At 52.1% G+C, this 19,378-nt stretch overlaps 1 protein-coding gene across 1 annotated transcript in view; it reads right to left on the bottom strand.

The window, feature by feature from the left end:
* Nucleotides 1–2,635, bottom strand: part of EPHX2 (epoxide hydrolase 2) — a 46,375-nt gene extending 43,740 nt beyond the window's left edge. Inside the window, exon 1 of the mRNA XM_024568872.4 lies at nt 2,413–2,635. Coding sequence (XP_024424640.2) covers nt 2,413–2,513 — 101 coding nt within the window. The 5' untranslated portion in view covers nt 2,514–2,635. The remainder of the gene's footprint in view (nt 1–2,412) is intronic.
* Nucleotides 2,636–19,378: the final 16,743 nt, after the last annotated feature.

Here is a 19,378-nt window from a genome sequence, read left to right on the forward strand (position 1 = left end):
CTTTAGATTCCATATATAAATGACATCATATGGCATTTGTCTTTCTCTGAGTGACTTAAGAAATTGACGCTTTCTCCCTCCCTGGTGTTCAGTCCAGTGGCACCGGGCAGACCTTCCACAATGAAGCTGTGCCAGAAGGTATTGAATGGAGCATACACGTCACCTCTGGATCTCAGAGAACCACCCTTGCTCCTTCAGATCCCATCAGCCTCGCGTGCCGAGGCGGCCACCCTCTCCAGCAGCCTAACTCTCAGAGGACCCTGGTCTGGATGACCACACCAAGAATGGATTTTGCCCCTCTGTCCTTCGCTCTATGACACCAGAAGAAGTTGCATCTTCCTGGTCCACCCTGGGTCTTCAACAATCTCCACTTCTGGAGTTCCCAACGGCCACTTGGGTTCCCATCACCTCGTCCTCGGGCAGATATTTACAGACGTCCAGGACCTTCACCCCCAACGCCCCTCACAGTTTCAGCACCAGGCTCACGGGTTTCCTTCGCCTTCCTCCAGGCCCTGTAGCCCAGGCTTTTCATCTTCCATGCCAATGACCCTGCAAACTCCTAGCTCAAGGTCTTGTTCACTTTAATTCCATCCTCCATCAGGCTTCAACATCAGTCCACACGGATTTACCTCCAAGCTGCCAAACTCTCAGATCTTACTGTAAGTGGCACCTCTTCCTCCTTACCATCACCCCAACAATCAGCTACCCTGATTAGAGCATTGATTATTTTACTCCTTTTCACCCCACCTCAAAACCCGTCAGTCAAGGACTATCAAAGCAGGTGCATGCGTAGCCTGACTTTCACGTCACACTTCGATGCAGGCCCAGTCGACATCCCCACTTCTCTTCTGTGACTCCCCTCCTCTGGCTACACTGGAATAGTCAGTGTTATTATGCAGTCACCTTCCAGCCTTTGCTCATGCTGTTCCCTCACCTGGGAAGCTCTCCCTTCACATCTCTCCCCATCAACCTCCTATCAATCTTCTCAGGGTCTGACTCCATTCAGGCTTTCTTGATTCTCCTGGTCAGACCTAATCTCTCCCTTCCTTGAAACACCTAAGAACTTTGAGCCTCTTACCACACTGCCTTCATCTTGAACTTGGGCTATCTGTGGATGTCTTGAGCTTTCATATTTTACGACGGCATGATGAAATAGGTCCTTCAGGCTCACCCTCTGGATTAATGTCTTCGTGGTTCCTTCACAGACTCCACAGGCCAAGATCAAGGTCATGGGCTCTGACCTTCTGGAGTTAGTTTTGCTATGACCTACTTTTTTATTCTTTGGGGGTGGGGAGTGGGTTTGTTTGTTTGTTTATTTTTGCTGCTGGGAACAATCCTAACCATGGTCAGAGGGAGTGTGGGAGTCAGTGCAACACTAGGCAAATGGAAGATGCCCAACAATCACCTTGCAGATGCATGAGATTTGGGTATGTAAATGTATCAGGAACATAGCTGCCCATCCAACTTGCATGTTATTTAATTTTACCCTCACAAAAATGTCTAGGGGAAGGTATTTTCTTATTTTAATATGAAGACTATGGTTTTAGATGGTAGATGTTAAGAACTAAGATTTTTTAATCTGAGTTTGACGCAGAAACCAGTGCTCTTTTAAATACCCTACATTTGCGCCCTGACCAGTGTGACTCGGTTGGAGTGTCGTCCCATATACTAAAGAGTTGCAGGTTCAATTCCCGGTCAGGGCACATACCCAGGTTGTGGGTTCAAGTGCTGGTCAGGGTACGTATGAGAAGGCAACCAATCGATGTTTCTCAAATTTGAAGCTCTTTCTCTAGCTTGCTGTTACAAGAAGTAAATATGCAAGACACAGAACTTTTTTCTCCTCAAAAATCTCAAAACAGTCTTTAAAATCTATTCCAGCCCTGGCTGGTGTGGCTCTGTTGGTTGGAGCGTGGACCTGTGGGCCAAAGGGTTTGGGGTTCAATTTCTGATTAGAGCACCCCAGGTTTCGGGTGAGGATGGGAGGCAACCAATCGATTTCTCTTACACAGATGTTTCCCTCTCTTCCTTCCTTCCTCTCCCTCTGAGCTATGGAAAAAATGTCCTCGGGTGAGGATTAAAAATATATATATAAATAAAATAAAATTCCTTCCATCACACAGAATTAGGCGGGCAGCAGCTAGCTCAGCGAATAATTCCTCTCATTTGAGGAAAAGCTTCCCCTATAGAGGGCAATTTTGGAGTCCTTGGAGATGTTTAATTACTTAAGATTTAGAAAGACACTGTATCCACTTACACACGCTGGTGTTTTAGGGCCAGGTAATTATTTTAACCTTTCGTAAGGCTCTCAAACAACGGTGATCTGAAACCAGGGCTGAAAGGCAACTTCTAGGCAGGAATTCCGCCCCGACGGCACTGACCCAACCGCGCGGGCTGGGCGCCGGGTCCCCTTACCTGGGCAGTGCCAACTTCTCCTCGGTGCGGCTAAGGGCTCCGGCGATCGATGGCAGCGCCAGGACCCCGTCCAGGTCGAACACGACCGCACGCAACGCCATGGCGGCCTGAGCCTCAGCCAAACCCCAGGGCACGAAGCGCTCCGAGGCTGGACTGGGGCTGCCAGTGGGGAACTCGTGGATCCTGTCGGCTCGGCTCTCGCCGTCCCGCCCAGGCCTCAGCCTCCGCCCCGCCCCCTGTCCTGGGACTGGTCAAGCTGGAGCCTGCGTCCCGCCCCCCTTTCTGATAAGTTCCTGCCTCGCCCCGTGTGACTCGGTCACTCCCCTTCAGCTTCCACGTCGCCGCAGGACGGCCTTGGCCGAGCTCCCGGCCCCGGTTCTGCTGGGGTCACGCCCCACCCCGAGCTGCTTTTGAGTCCTGCACTCGCACAGTCTCCGTTTCCGCCGCTTCCCGGCACCTGGACCCGGGGCGAGAATCGCGTCTCTGGATGAAACTCCTTCTGTCGTCTACGTCTAAAGCCCGAAATAGCCCCCTGCTCCCACAGTAGTAGTTCCTCGAAGAGGCAAACTGAAGCTCCGGGGCGTGGTGACCGCTTAATGCGAACTGGCCAGAGTTTCGCCGGCCTGGGCAGGTGTAGAGAGAGGGAAGGCCTGAGAAAGAGGCGGGGCCCGCACGTCCCCTTTACGTGTGTGTGTGTGTGTGTGTGTGTGTGTGTGTGTGTGTGTGTGTGGTCAACAGCTTCTTCCTTCAGTATTGGGGTCCTTCTATGTTAGTTTGCATTGGCACGTCCGGTAAACGAGTAGCTCTGCTGCTCCTGTTTTGTAGGTTTGGTACATACATTTACAGATGCCTCACTCTCCTGACCGTGCATGCTCCTTTTACTCTAGGAATGCGAAATGCGTTTCTAGAACGAAATACAATGGTCTGGGGGTGGTATGCCGACCCAGAACACATTCTTTCCCAAGTCGTGGAATGGGGCGTAGAAGACACAAGTCTGGACTATTTATGACATTGTTGGCACATTCGACTTCTACTAATGCCACCTAAAAATGTGTGGTCTTTGTTTTAAATCACAGATTTCACACTGTGGGCTCATTTCTGTTTCTGGAGACCTAAAGCTTTGCTTAGGAGGGTGTGAGTGGCGCGCGCATCGGGGCTGCCGGCCCCCCACGCCTTCGCAGTGCAGCTCCACGACTTAAAAGGCGCTTTAGCCCAGCGTCCCGCCCCGCTGGCGCTGGGCGCAGGCCACAGACAGCGGAGACCTCCCTCTTGAACGTGTCATCCGTGAATTTATGAGATTTTCTCCTATTTAGAATGTGTGTGAGCGATTGTTAGATACCTTACTGAAATCAACAGGTACTTAATCTACATTCTTACCAGTCATCAATCTGATTGACAAGAGAAATGAATCTATTCCTGGGTGTTTTGTTCTGACAAACCGTGTTCATGCTTACTTCCCTTGCTTTATAACCTCTTCTAGGATCTTACCTGAGACAGTTACTAATGTTTTCTGAGAACAGAAAATGTTCTCTAATTTTCTAATGTTTTCTAATTTCGGAGCTGTTCTCCGGGAGTCTTTCTGAAAGGCCACGCCTGGAGCTCACTCCTCCACCCCTTTCAAAGGTTTTGTAGGCTCCTAATTTCCTGCATTAAATCCCTATTTAAAATAAGTAGAGTGACTTCTGTTGCCTGACTGGTACTGTTTATGAATACACATGCATGCTTGTGAAAGTAGCAAAGAGGAAGAACACAGCTACAGAACTGGCTTTTATAGATCCTCCTTTTGAGAAGCAAAATAACAAACTGAGATTAGGAAACTTCACTTTAAGATGGGAATTATCTTTGGCAAAGGGGAAAGTATAAAACTGCCACACGGACTTTTGGTTATTCAGGAGTAGTCAATCAGTAGCTGATCTAGTCTGGAATATTTTATAATACCTTGTGAGTTACAGGACTTCTCGGCTGAATTGCTTAAAGGAGGACTCGAGGTCTCAGCTGCATTCTACTACAGGCTCCAGCTTTCTCATGGGTCACAGCTCTCTGTTCTCTGCCCCCCGAGGTACAGGAAGGTAAGAGCTCACTCAGCTGGGCTGGGGAAACTGGGTAGCTTTTTGAAATGTAAATCCTAATGCTTATGTCTGCTGATTTTCATATTTATCAAACATGGTTTAGGTCAGCGATTTTCAATCAGCGTGCCACAGCAGCACCTGACTCCTTAGTCAGGAGCACTGACCACTCTTCCCTTAGATTGTCAAATTAAAAAATCACAACAGCCAACACAATTGCCATCTGGTGTGAATGAATAGAAATTATACCTATTGTTTTGTCAGATTGGCAAAAATATATTTTTTTGGTGCGCTGCAGAATTTTAGTAATGACTTTATGGGTGCCGTGAGATGAAAAAGGTGGAAGATCACCATCTTAGGTGATAGCATAAAATCATAAAACAGGCTAATGTAGTGGTGAAAATTCAGTGTCAGCCATAAGAGTTGGGAGAACTTCCAGTGAACTCATTAGGTTTGGTTTGGGATGTCCTGCCCCTCCCACCGCTTTCCCACCTCCTGCTAGACCTTGATTATTTCAACCTTATTGTAGAACTCTGTTTAATTCCTAATTTTAATTCTTAATTTCACACTGCTGCTTTTCCTGCTGTCGGTGTTTGAATCAAGCTTCCATTAAAGTTGTCTGTTGTTTGAACCCACATTCCACCTAAGCTTTTCCTTCCTTTAGTGCAGCAAACAAATATCCTTAAATTACTCAACAAATACATATTAAGTACTTGCTATGTGCCAGGCACTTTGTTAGGATTCAGTGGTGACAAAAAAGAAGGGAGAGAGGGAGGGAGGGAGGGAGGGTAGGGAAGGGAAGGGAGGGAAGGAAGGAAGGGAGGGAAGGATGGAGGGAGGGAGAGAGAGATGGCGCAGGCCTCGCGGCCTCGGCGGTGGCAGCAGCCGTGTCCTACAAGTCTGGTTCTGTGCTACGATTTTGGTGTTGCCCCTCTATGCTCGTTCTCCCAGCTTGGTTCTCCAGCCTCCCAAAGGGCCTTATTAATATGCTGTCATTAAATACATTATCTGCTTAAATCAGCCAGAGGAGTCACCTCTTACTCCTTCCCTATTCCTGAAACCCTTTATTGTGCCCTCTGGGACATTCTGGAACTCACCATGCCCTCTGGAACTTCGGTTTATCATCAGTAAAATCTCTTTTCTATTCTCTTTCCCTTCTTGCTCTGTCTGAAATCTGGGTCTACCCTGGGGCACCTGCGTCTGCTGTTCTCCCCCCTGCTCTGGTAGCACTGGTCAGGGAATGGGCCAGATGTCCTTGAGTCCTCGTCACTGCCAGATGCTCCCTGAAGATTCATACCATTAATCGTGCCTCAGCAGACTGTACTGCTCTCCACCTAACAGCTCTATTACTCTTCTCTAGTCCGTTCTCTCTCCTAATCTCTCAGAAGACTGAGCAATAAATGTATTTCTTTCCTCAGTCGCCAGTGCCTTCCCCGCATGGTCACTCTCAGCCAGCATCTTGGCTTATTGTTTCACTGAGAGCATTGAAGCAACCAGTAATCTCGCACAAACTCTCACCCCTCTGTTGACCCACCTGCTTGTGCCTGTGGCCATTTCTACTCCACCTTTTCTCTAGCTGCACTCAGCAGCTGCATCTGGTCCAGCCTAAGGCCAACTCTTCCTCTAAGGCATTAGTGTTACAGAACAGACAGGGGGGGTTCACAGTATACTTTTATACTATTTGCCTGCGGGTAAAGGGGGAACTAGGGTAGTATTAGCCCCATTTTATGAGTAAACTGAAGTGTGGTCACTTGGCCAGGGTCAATCATAACGAATCCAGATACAAATGACCCTTAACCAGGTCCTTGAGCCTCGCCCTTCCCGTCAAACTAGCAAGGAATGTAACTTTCTTAGCAAATACTAAGTGATTAATAAATATCCACCTTCATTCAGAGGGGCTGTGGGGGCATAACGGTGAGAAACTGGCAAGGGGGATAGGGGACCAGTCCCACCACATGCTATTGTGACCTCAGGAAGAGGGTCACTTTTCCCCTCTGGGCCTCAGCCACCTGATCTGTACCTGAAGAAGCCTGGAGTGCCGAGCCCCAAAGCCACTCTTTTTTTTTTTTTTTTTTTTTTTTTTTTTAGTGGCTCTAGTAGTACTTAGTAGTCTTTAACTTCATTCAAAACAATTTTGTTAGATTGTAATGTGACAGCTGTCATATCAGCATGCATTTTATTTTTTTTTTAATTTATTTATTGTTATTTAATTACAGTTGTATGCCTTTTCCCCCATCCCTTCACCCCACCCCAGGTGAACCCACTTCCCTCCCCCCTCTCCACCCTCCCCCTTGGAGAATGGAATTCTACGCAGCAGAGAGAAAGAAGGAGCTTATACCCTTTGCAACAGCATGGATGAAACTGGAGAGCATTATGCTAAGTGAAATAAGCCAGGAAGTGAGGGACAAATACCATATGATCTCACCTTTAACTGGAACATAAGCAATAGAAGGAAAAAGCAAACAAAATATAACCAGAGACATTGAAGTTAAGAACAATGTAACAATAGCAAGGGCGGGGGTGGGGGGTGGGGGCGGGGACAGTGGGTAGAGGGGATTACAGGAACTACTATAAAGCCACTCTTATTCAAACTGTTTTTAAGGGACCATGCAACAATGGGAGGTCCCTGAGTCCCTTACTTCTCCTGGAGGGCCCCTGATCATTCTTCCAGAGCTGACTGCATGTCTACAAGCTTGGGGTCCTGCCTGTCTTTCTGACGCCATCTCCTGACGCCTGCCCCTCCCCCAGAACTTCTGTGCTCTGCTCTCGCCCGGGAGCACTTGCTTGGCTCACTCCCTCTGGTTTTTCAGTTCCAAGGCTACATTCTCCGAGTCTTTCGCGGCCCACAGCAGGTGAAGAAGCCCCCACCACACCCCACTCCCTCACTATTTCACAGCCTGTTTATTTACCTCACTGTGCTCATCACTGTCCACAATTAACTTAAAGACTTTATGGTCTAGCTCTTCCAGTACAACTGAGCTCCAGGAGGCAAGACTTGGTGCAGTTCACTGCTGCTTCCCCAGCACCTGGAACCACACCTGCCATAGAAGATGCTCAGTAAATATTTGTTGGAGAAAAAAAAAAAACAGGATGGAATGCCACCTCCTCCAGAAATTCGTCATGGTCATTCTGCCCACGGCATGGGTAGATGGGCCCCTCTGCTCCCACGGCTCTTGCATTTGCTGTCACCCTACACCACCACCTGGGACCCTGCATATGTCTGTTAACACAACCATCTCCCCACACACTGGGTGCTCTTTGAAAGCAAAAACTAGACCAGATTCATCTCCAGCACCTAACCCTCAGCCTAGCAGGCAGTTGGGCTAAAAATGTTTGTTGAATGAATGAATGAATGAATGAATGAATGAGTGTGCTCCTGCACTCACCTCTCCCCCTTCCTGACTCTGCTTTCTCCTGTTCCACCTTGACAGGTGCCAAGAAACCAGCACCTTTTATTTGGGCTGAGAAGCAAGGCAGGCCACTGTTGAAGGAACTTCCTACAACAGGGGCAGCCCCTTTCTTCTCCCACCAGGAACTACTTCTGGACAGTGAGGGGACAAAGCCCAAGGCTAGCACTGCTTTTGTCACAGGAATCATCTGGGTCCTGGCCTGGCAAAGCCAACAGGACAGCAATTTTCCCCATATTTAGTCCTCGCTGATGGAATGAGGAGGTTGGCTGGCCTGCCTTGCAGCCCCAGGGAGAGGCCTCACACAGCTAGCTCTGCTAAGCCAGGAGGCCAGCTGGAAAACACTTGATTATTCAAATCTTGTAGCTACCCAGCAGGAAAAGATCCATTCCTCTGAAAAGGGGAAGTGAGGCCAGCCCAGGGATTTGGATATTGAAGGAGGAAATTTCAGAGCAAAATTGTCCACACAAGTCAGCCATTGAGATTTCCCACCCCAGGAAGACACGAGAGCCTGAGACAGAAACCCAGGAGGGCCAGGCTCAAGGCCAGAGGTTGCTGAGCTAGCAGCGGCTTCAGCCAGGCTAATTGCTCTGGCCTCCCCCTGACCCTGCTCCCGGAGACACAAGGACAGCCCTGCTGTGCTCCCCACCTCCATCTCTCCCTTATCCCAGGAATCGGGAATCACAGCGCACGGGGGACAGATAAACTCTGCACTTCTCAGCTCAGGGGGCCAGGAAATGTCACGTAGTCAATTCTTGCCTTCTATCCCCTCCCTGAGCCCGGCTCTGGAAAACTCTCAGGTTCAAGAAGAGTTTACACATCTGGCCTGCGGAGATTTTTCTAAGGGATTGTAGACCCACACTCAAGCCAGGCTGCCCGGGTTCAGATCCACCGCTTATGAGCTGTGTGACCTTGGGCAGGTCCTGTCCCTTCTCTGTGCCTCTACTTGTCTGTAAAAACAGCAATTCAAGTACCTGCCCTGTGGGAGGTTACAAGGACCAAATAAAAAGGGATGTGGAGAACACTTACTTATCAGGCATGTAAAAGGAGTCAGTGAGTAACAGCTCTTACTCTTAATTAAACAAATTGCAATTGTGTGGAGCCAGGCCTAGATCTCTGGGCCAGCCATCCCCAAGACGGACACATCCTCCCTCGTCAGAGCCAAAACTAGTCTGCTCAGCAGACTGGGAGGCAGAGGGAAAAGACTCCAGGCTCTGGGTTCGAATCCAAGCTCCATCACCCACCAGCTCTGCAACCCTGAGCCGGTTACCTAACCACACTGAGCCCCGTTTCTGCCTCTGTGCATTAGAGATCACAGCAGTATCTCCCTCAGAGCTGGCATACTCCTTCCCCATCTGGAGGGGCGCTAGTCCGTGCTTCTGGGCAATGCCAGGGAATTAGGGAGCCAACACATGCCAGGGTTGCCCCAGACAAGGGCGAGGTGATAGGTGGTTTTCCCTTCCTAGAAACCAGCCTCAGAGTGTGGTGTACAAGTATTGATTCCCTCACCAATTACATATTAAGTATTGTGCACCCAGCATGGTACGTACAAATTTGTTATTCTATGTACAGCCATTGCTATTATTGTTATTGAAGAAATTAAGGTTTGACACTGAGGATACATGTGTGAAAAGAAACGGACAAAAAGACTGGGCCGAGGTGTGACGTTGGGGGAACCCACACCTGACTAACAGCCTGAGACATCGATAGGGACACTGGCTGGTCCTGTTGCCAATCACTAACAAGCTGTCCAGGAGGTGGTGTCATTGGTGGGGAGATGATACCTGGGAGGGGCAGCCAAGGTCACACTGGGGTGGCTCCAGTGTCAGAGCCAGCGGATCAAACCTCACAGGTTTTCCCACCTGTACCCAAGCCCGAGCCTGGAGGGGCTGCAGAAACCCCTCACTCCAGGACATTAAACTCTTGTGACCTGATTAGACACTGGAATTCACAAATGATTCAGGTGGGCTTCCTGTCCTCCAGGAACTCCTACTGAGAGCCCCGTGCGACATGGATAATCAGATTACAAAGGACTCAAGATTTCTGAGCAAGATGCCAACCAGCAACACGGGCGGGGCAGGCTCTGCAGGGGAGGGGACAGAAGGTGCAAAGGCAAAGATGCGAGAGGCTGAGGCCACATTAAGAAAGATTTAGCCTGGGACCCTGACCTGAGTTGAGGGCTGGTTTTGCCATGGATCTGACCCGAGTCTCAGCACCCCTTTCACAAAAGGACGATCGTACTTTATCGCGCTATTTGAAGGAGGCAGTGAGTTCATGAATGAGAAAGGGCTTTGAAAATTGAAATGTATGATAGAAGCCTGGAAATTAAGGTTGGGAGTATTCAAGTGACTCATCCAGGGTCACATGGCTGATTAAAACATGGCCCACCTGGGGTGGGGGTGCCAGCCCAACCCGACAGCAGCCGCATCACTCCCACCCTGGCTCCCCTGAGCTCCCCTGGGCTCAACAAGGCCCAGGGACCAGGTAGGACACCAAGTTCTCTGGCGGAGGGACCACCATTTCCTCGCTGTCTGATCCCAGGCCCGGTTTTCTAACGTGCAAAGCGGAGAGGCCTTCGCTTGCTCCTCCCACGGCCCTCGCACGGAAGAGCGCCCCTTCCCACCGGGGACGCGGTGTCATGGTCACGAATGAGGAAGGATGAGGGTGAGCTGAGGAAGTGCAAGGGCAGAGTCTGGCAGTCCCCACACTGAGCCAGGGACCGAAGTGGCTTCAGGGTCGGACAGATGCGAACTCAAACCTCAGTGGCTCCGCGGGTTCACCCGATGGGGCATCTGAGGAGAGTCGTTCACAACAGTCACTTTCCTGACTTGGGAAACGGGCTGTTACTCAGATGACTCGCTTTCTCAAAGCCTTGTTTTTCGAAAGCCCCCATTCTGGCTCAGATAAGAGCTGTGAAAAGACCCAGTGACCCAAATCGCATTGTTGTGCTGGGAACACTAAGCACTAAACTGTTTGAGGAGCTCTGTCTCTGAGAGGACTGGCTCCTGAAGTCAGGGAAGGCGGACGCTTTCCAGCAGGTTCGCATGCAAGCAGTGTGGTCCTCTTCACGACATGTTGCCACTTAATGCATTAATAGTGCACCAACCCGTGCTTGTAGCTAACATTGTCCTGTATATCATGTCCATTTGTGAGGTCTCCTCTCTGGCCAGTCCTTTGTGGCCTCAGATGAACATAAAATAGTAATCACAATAATAATGGGGAGGGCGAGTCCACACTAGCCAGGAAAGAACACTGCAATTTTTAGTGAAGCCTGACTCCTGGTTACTGGAACTCAGGAGGAACAATGGTAATACTTGGGCTGTTGAACCACCATCCTACGGTCAAACAAAACACAACTGCTTTAACTTCGCTTTCCTCCTCCTCTCCCCCCCACCCTCAAATTTTACCCCTTCACTTGAGAAGTCAAATTAAATGCAAACGATTGATTACACGCCACAGTGAGGTAGAGAATTTCAGCATGGAAAACCCAAAGTATGTTTTTCCAGGAGCAATTGTGAAATGTTGGGAGAGAGGGTGGAGAAAAATATGAACGCTATTCTTGAATGTTCTTTGGACACTGAGCATCCTACAAAAGTTGTTGAAAGCCTACCAGGAACCCAACACTCAGGCGAGTGGCTTGCCTCTAGTCGCACAGCGAGGGTGGGAAACCAAGATGCTGCCCCGAAGCCAGCGTTTTCCCTGCTGTCTCTACCTAGGCCTTTGTAACCTAAACAGGGCCCAACCTCCAGCCTCTGTGATCACCTGTGTGATGAAGAAAAGTGCTGTAGGCACTGCCCCACAAGGCATATTAACATCTCAAGAACAACCTCCGACACAGGCCCAGCCCGAGGGTGAAAAACCATTTAGGATCTTGCTCATCCCTCATAGCAATGCTGCAAAGCACATATTATTAACCAGTGCTACATACGATTTCCTCATCTGAGGCTCAGAAAAGGAAAGTGACTCGTCCAGGCTCACCACAGCAATCTGGGAATGAACCTCCCATCTATGGCCCCCAGCTGCCCTCTAAAAGGGAGGACGTCTCTAGAAGGGGGGGGAACCCCAGAAACATACAGCGCAGCCTAGTGCAGCCAGTGCTGGGGAGCTGAGTCAGCATTCCTGCGGTCACGTGGAGATTTCTGGGCGCTGGTTCTCAGCCCAGCTTGCTCTCTCTCCCCGCAAGGTTCTCTTCGAGCTCGGGAGTTTGCATTAATAACTCCAGTTTCTATTTGAAGGTGAGAACTCCAGGCTATGCCGCTGGGTCTTACCCCTGGATTGAGAGGCCTCACCTGCAGAACATAGAGATCACTAGACTTGGAATTCTAGACACCCGGGCTCCATCCAGCCCCGGCTCCCCTGGCCACGTGTGTGTCCTTGAACCCATTGTTTCTCCTCTGCAAGACTTGCTTCTTCAACTGTGAAGTTAGGACTACATCTAGCTTGCAGGGAGTGTTGGGTATGTAAGCCATAGAAGAAGTAGGACTTGAGTCTGGGTTTCCCCATTTCCCACCTGGGACACGTCAAGGCCCAAGAACAGGCAGGGGGACAAGCTCTGTGGAGATAACAGCCTCAGATCCATTCCCAGCACGGAGTCCAGGCTCCTGGACAAGGCTGTGCTCAGGATGGCAGGCATCTGAGTGTGGCAAGGGGGGCACCAGGCCATCCTACGGTGCAGCCCATCAGGGAATGAGCAGAGCCTGGATGAAAGTGGGTGATGGGTTTCCGGGGCTCAGGGGCAGTGACATAACCATACACCCAGTCTCAGCGCTGCATTTCCTGCCAAGATGAGAGCTGACGATAGCCCATATTCTCTTAAACACAGGCAGCAACCAACACTTGCGTGCTCGCATCTGGACCTCGCCACCCGATAGGGACTGTTCATTGATGTCTTCGGCCTCATGGAGGAGACAGGGAACAGAACTCATTCCAGGTCACACAGCTAGGTTGCCCTATCTATTAGTGAGGACCAAATATTGACTGATTGATTTTGTATGCGTTACTGCATTTTAAAAAACTTATTTATTGATTTGAGAGAGAGAGAGAGAGAAGCATCCATCTGTGGCTCCACCTACCCATGCCCTCACTGGTTGATTCCAGCACATGCCACCCCCGGGGATCCAACGGCAACCTTGGCACACAGGGTCAGGGCTCCACCCTCCCGAGCCACCGGGCCAGGGCGGTCACTGCATTTTAATCCCTTTCCTCGTGAATTGCTTGATTCCAATTCCATAATGTGAGTTTCGAAGCCTGAAGATTTGTTATGCTAATGTCTGAATGTCCACCCTGGGAAGAGGGCGTTTGTCTGCTTACCTTAGCGCTGTGTTCCCAGCACAGGAACAGGGCTGTTAAATTCGTTTCTGGCCTCAATTCAGTTTTACCTCCTAAAATAATAGCCCCACCGGAGAGGCTTAGTCCCCATTTTACAGGTGGGGCCATAGACACAGACACCCAAGCTTGTCTCACTCCAGGGGCCTCTTCTGCTTAGGGAATTCAGAGACATGGAGCTGGGGTCCGGGGGAGAGGCAGAGGGACAAGGGCAGGGGCATGGGGTAGAGTGGGTGGGATGGAGACAACACAGGTGGGAAGGATGAAAGGTTTGAAAAGGGCGGGTCTGGTGGGTGGCAGGAGGCAGGACTGAGCCCTGGAAGGGCAGGTAGGAGTTATCAGGTTTCAGCCGCTCGTCTCCCCGGCTTCGGAGTGGGAAGTAGGAGGCTAAGATTGTAGGGTTGAGTGTGGCTTCAAATCCTGGTCCCTACTTGATTAACTTCTTAACTGCTTGGTTAATTTCTCTAAGCCTCACTCTCCCCCCGTTTGTGAGCAATATGATGCCCGAAGGTGTTGGAAAGGGTCTGGGGCGCGCAGTAGGCGCTCAGACAGTTGGGTCATCTTCACTGGGGTGGGAGCCAACTCCTGCATCCCAGGGAAACCCCGCCCACCTGCGGCATATGAGCTTTTCCTCGGACCCTGACAGCCCTTCCCCGCGGAGAACCGCTCAGGCTCTGGCCCTCCAGGGTTCCCCGTCCCCCGCCCCATTAAGAGCTGGAAAGTGGCAGAAAAAGACAACGTCGTCGGAGAGGACAGGGCTCTTCCTCAGCTTCCCACCCCGCCGTTGCTTTATGCCTTTACCACTTTCTTATCAAAACCGGGCACAGGAACCAGCCCTGAGCATCCCGCTCACCTGCGCACACGCCCGGAGGTGGGTCGCAGGCTCCCTCAGCTTGGGGGGCCCAGAGCTTTGACCCACGGCTGCTGTGCGCAACCCCACTCACAACCACACGCCCGGGCGTTCCAGACCCGAGAGCCTCCCTCCCTGTACTGCTTCCCGCCCCCGCCCCGCGATGTGGCCCAAACTACTTTAGACCCCAAGGGGGCAGGCCAGCCCCCTCCCCTGGTGGTTGTGGCGAGGTCTGGAGGGTAGTAGGTGGGAGGCAGGAGAGGGTGCCAGGCAGGGGGGCTGAGGCTGGCAGCCTGAGTCTCTAGATCTCGGACCAATGGGACACCTTAGGGGCTGCGCAGTCCCCGGGCACCAGGCGGAGGTGCCGGGAGCGAGGTGGCGTCCGAGGCAGCGGTCCGGGAGGCAGGAGAGCCCAGGACTGCATCGCGGGCCCGGGCGCGGTTCCCTCAGCTCGCGGGCTCCGCGGGAGCCAAGTCCATCCAGCCGCTCCGGCGAGCGCGCCCCAGGGCGGGACAAGCGGCCTAAGGTCCCGAATGGGCTGCCACGGGCGCTGTGGGGCGCGGAGCTCTCTGCCCTGCCGTTTTCGTCCAACTCGCCGCCCTGCGGGGGATATAGGAGGGGCTGGGGAAGGACCAAGTCCCCGGGGGTCCGGGCGACCGGGGGCCCCGTGGAGAACTTCCCTGCTCAGAGTTTGTGGCTCGGAGTCTGTCCCGGCACCGCGACGTGGGGTTGGCCGCCGGCCCGAGGGCGCGAGGGGCGGGAGCGTGCTCTTCTGTCTTTCTCTATGGAGACCGCATGCATTTAATACTTGTTCACTTTTAAATAAACACACGCGTAGAAAGAGCGATGTATACGCATGTGCACACACATGCATATGTACCAAATGAGATATGGTGAAATGTTAACAGTTGTTAATTGTGGGTAGTGGGAACATGGGTATTTCATGAATTTTTGTATTTTAAGTATTTTAATTTTCTCAAAAGCCAATATTAGCAATCGCACACACATGTGTAAATGTATATATAGTACTATCCCATTGTTCTGAGCCTTTTATTTATACCAACCAGTTAATCCTCCCCACAAGCCTATGAGGTAGGAACCATTATTTACGTCCCCCCGTTGCGTGTGAGAAAACCGAGGCACGGAGAGCGCAAGAGGCCTGCCCCAAATCACACAGCTCCTCAGGGGCAGAGGCAGAAACCAGCCCCTGGCAGCCCTGTGCAGGGCTGCCCCTTGCTTTTGGCAAAATATGGGATGAAAAAGCAAGTAGCTTAAGGGGGAGGCGGAAGCCACGGAGTGTTTTCAGGGTGGAGGGGAGGAGACAAGCGGAGGGAGAAGAAGACTCGAGCAGGCCTGGGGACATGTAACAGGGGGGACACTATCCAGACCACAGGGGCTGACCCCACCATGCACGGGCGGAGGAACAGGGGTTCCCATTTAGACTGAGGAAGGTGGACAGTGGTCTGTTCATGGTGTGGAGGAGGGTGACCTTGCTTCTCTGGGAAATGGAAGGCAAGGTCACCAGCAAGGAGGCTGAGAGGTGGCCTGCAAGCTGCAGCCCAGCCAGTGGTGGCAGCAGTGGCCTGGTGCCCACAGGAGGCAGGCAGAGAGGAGATGGGGGTTCCTCCAGGGGAGAAGGGCAAGGAGGCTGGCTGTCCAGTGCCTCTGTCCTCTGTCTTCTTTTGCTCAGAACTCTACTGTTCTGTTGACAGAACAGGGCCCAGGACCCAAGACCCAGGATCCAGGAGACGCCCCACCTGTGGGTGGGTCAGGGGCCCAGAGAGTGATCCAGGAGCATGGTGTCCTTCAGAGCAAAGAGCAAAGCATCTAGTAACTGGGAAGCAAATCTGTTGTCTGTCCCCACTGGACACAGACTGCATAGTCACAGGCTCCTCCCTCTCCCGTCCAGAATGTGTGTGTGTGTGAGAGAGAGAGAGAGAGAGAGGGAGAGAGAGAGAGGGGACGAGAGGGCGAGTCCGTGTGCTTGCCAAGCCAGCAGCCCCTCCTGCGGACTGGCTTGCCTTTTACCTGCACAAGCCGTTGTGACACCCTCCTCAGTAGCACCTGCATGAAGCTTCCCGGGCAGCCAGTGCAGGGAGCCCCAGCAAACCAACCTGTCTGCAGAACTTGTCCGGCCCTCCCCAGGAAGCCACCTGGACTCTCAGAATCAGGTCTTCCTCATCTGCCAAGGTGTGCCCTCCCCTAGCCTCTTTTTGGCAATGAAATGAAGTCACCCAGCTCTGCTCTGCACCTGTCTCTCTGTTTCTGGGGGGGACTTTTGTCAGTGAACCAGGGTCTACTAGCTAGGCTGGCTTTCGGCATTTTTTGAATGGCCTGTCTTCGGCTGTGATCACAGGTAAGAAAGGTACCCCCCAGACTTGTGTTGGGGACATTGTGGGTGTGGGGACACCGTGGGGGTGAGGACGTTGTGGGGATGAGGTCAAAGGGATACTGGCAGACTAATAGTGTCTGGGTGTTTAGGAGGGAGTATGTCAGAATGCAGGAAGTTGCCTGCTCCTAGTAAAATTTTAGTCTTCTGGTTGTCCCTGCCGGGGCTGTTCAGGGCACAGTGACCGTCAACCCCTCCCGCTGGTAAGGGTAGCTTAGTTTCCGGGGTTGTCACTTCACTATACTGAATCTGCTTCAATGTCATTATTGTCTCTCCTCCTTCTTTTGTCATTTATCGATCCATTCAGTAAGTACTCTGTCTCCTTCAGCAACGACGAACAGGCATCAGTGGGGTTCTCTGACTTGGATGGAAGGCGGCAAGCTCTTCGTCGCTGGGGTTTTTCGGAGGCTGGCATTGTCGAGGGGATCCCTAGATCAGCTGCCGTGGTGATCCAGGTGACCTTTAAGATCACGCACCCTTGAGTTTTAAGCTTCTGCAGTTGATCAATTTCTTGGGCAGAGCAGGTATAAGAGCTACCGGTATGTTCTCTCTTCCCTTAATTAGTTAAATTAATTGGAAGAAGAAACAGTATAATTTCCTTTAACCAAGGGGGTTTCTTTGGAGTATTGACGGCTGTGGAAGAGCTGGGACTCCCACACTGGGGGTGGTGGGGGTGCCGATGGCAAGGGGTGGCTGGGTGGGATCTGAGCAGGCTTTCCGGGGAGGTCGGTGCTCGTGGAAAGACTCAAATGTGGCCTGGTGGGTGAGAAGTTGAAAACCAGCTGCAGTAGGGAGGTGGACAAAGAAGCAACCCAGAGAACCTTGACTTCAGTGGGACCGGGATTCACGAGGCGGGCGAGGGAGGCTGCGATGAGTTGGAGTGGGAGTGGGGAGTGGTCCGGCACCCTTGTCCATCAGCGGCGACCCAAGCCCAGCAGGGACTTTGGCGTCAGAGCCCTTCTCGTGCGTGTTTCTGTGATGGTTTCTCTGTGCGCCGCAGTTACCCGGACCCACTTTACAAACAGGGACCTCACCCCACAGCCACCTCCCCCCAGGCCTGCCCATCCAGCCACTTCCAGGGCTGAGGGGTCCAGGGCTCTTTCTCTTTTAATGTCTTTCTCACAAGAGGTAGAAGGTTACGCTGGTTACTGTCAATTACCTGGAACAATTTCTCCTTTGGTTTCCAGTGACAAATTAGTGAAGTTACTACAGTGGCCTAATTACAAGGGATGCAAATCTGAGGCATGTTGCAGGGACGTGTCCTCTAGAGTCGACTGAATCTCTTCTGCGCCATTCTCCCGGAGGGTCCCAGGTTCCGCTCCTCGGATATTTCATGTGATGCAATTTTAGCATGCCTGGATTTCTATCTTTCCCCTCTATTCTCACAAATGGGGGGAAAATCTTTCTTTTATTGAGTGCACTTGGTCGAAAGGTGAAACAAATCATAGCCTTCAGATCGGTGGCCATGACATTGGTTGGAAAGAGGGGGAGTGAATTTGCGCGTAGAAGAACCTCCTAGAACCTTGGAGCTAGGCGAATCAGGGCGCTTTCACCTTTTGGCTATCATAAATAGCACCCAAATTCTTCTCCGGGCCACCCCTTTTCAGTGTGTTCATTCTCGTTTTGCACATGCAACGGTGAGACCAGAAAAATGGGCGTTTTGGTGTCATCTGTGCCCCCCTCTCTCCATCGGGTCTGGGCTTATCTTAGGGCAGAGGGGCTCCCTTGGCACACCTGTGTGGAGTGTGAGGACAAAGGCACATCTGTATCGAGGATGCCTGCCCCTAAGACCCTCTCCCGGCCTTGCCCAGGTGTGGCGGCGAGAGGGGCCTGTGTGGAATCCAGCCAGAGCTCTGCCCTGTCAGCAACCTGAGGCCCTGCTGGGGGAGCAGTCGAAGTCCAACCCACCACGAAGCCCTGGCCCGGCCTCCTTCTAAGGTTCATCGGCAGCCAGGCCTGCCTCTGAAGCCATGGGCCTCACCCACCCTGCGCTCCCACCCACGACAAAGCTTGGCCTGTGGTGGCTCCTTCTGATCCCAGCAGGTGAGTGAATGTCATCACCAGGACAACATGTCACACCTGTAAGCTCCCCTGTGGTGGAGGAAACTCCTGCAGCTGGGCTCACGGCAACCGCCAAAGCTGCAGGGCACTCCAAGTAGCTCGTTCCACAGTGAGACGAGGGCGGGGCACTCCCAGCTCTGACGTTGGCAGCGGCATCACCTTGAACCTGCCCTAGCTTCAGTGCTCCTCGTCTGTGAATGCCCATCGTGCTGTGAGCCTCCCAGGTCTACGGTGAGGGTCCCATGACACGGAGTGTGTGACCAGCACCAGGAAGGCCGTCGGCGCTCGGTACAGGGCAACTGTTGCTGCTCACGGGCTTTTCTGGGTGGCAGACCGGTAGTGTCCACTTGCCCGAGCCCCAGAGCCCCAGGAGGTGACGATGCTCACAGAACAGACACAAGCAGTTCCCTCAGACAGTTTGGGGACACTTTTTAGGAAAAGTGTCCTCGGCTGAATCTCATCGCTAGGTCTCACTTCTTCCCCACTCCTCTGCCTTGGCGACCTCCCCGACACTTATTTCCACGCCTTCTAAGCAAATGGTCCCGGGGCAACAGGCATTTCTGGAGCTCCAACCATGTGCTGGTTGCTTTGTTAAGTCCTCACATATGTTACTCTGTTTAATCCTCAGCAGTGTTGTGAGATAGGTCCTGGATGGCGTCCCCACTTTACAGATGAGGAAACTGAGGCTCAGTGAGATTGAGTGGCTTTGTTGGGAGAAAGAGGTGAGCACCCACCACCCTGGGCTCCCGGAGACCCCACTCTTCCTTCCTGTCCCCCAGTGCTGGCACAGCGAGTCCCCCACGCCCAAGCCGAGGATCACCTCTTCAAACACCTCTTTAGGGGCTACAATCGCTGGGCACGGCCAGTG

Source organism: Desmodus rotundus, chromosome 9 (assembly GCF_022682495.2).
Source record: "Desmodus rotundus isolate HL8 chromosome 9, HLdesRot8A.1, whole genome shotgun sequence".
Taxonomy (NCBI): Eukaryota; Metazoa; Chordata; class Mammalia; order Chiroptera; family Phyllostomidae; genus Desmodus; species Desmodus rotundus.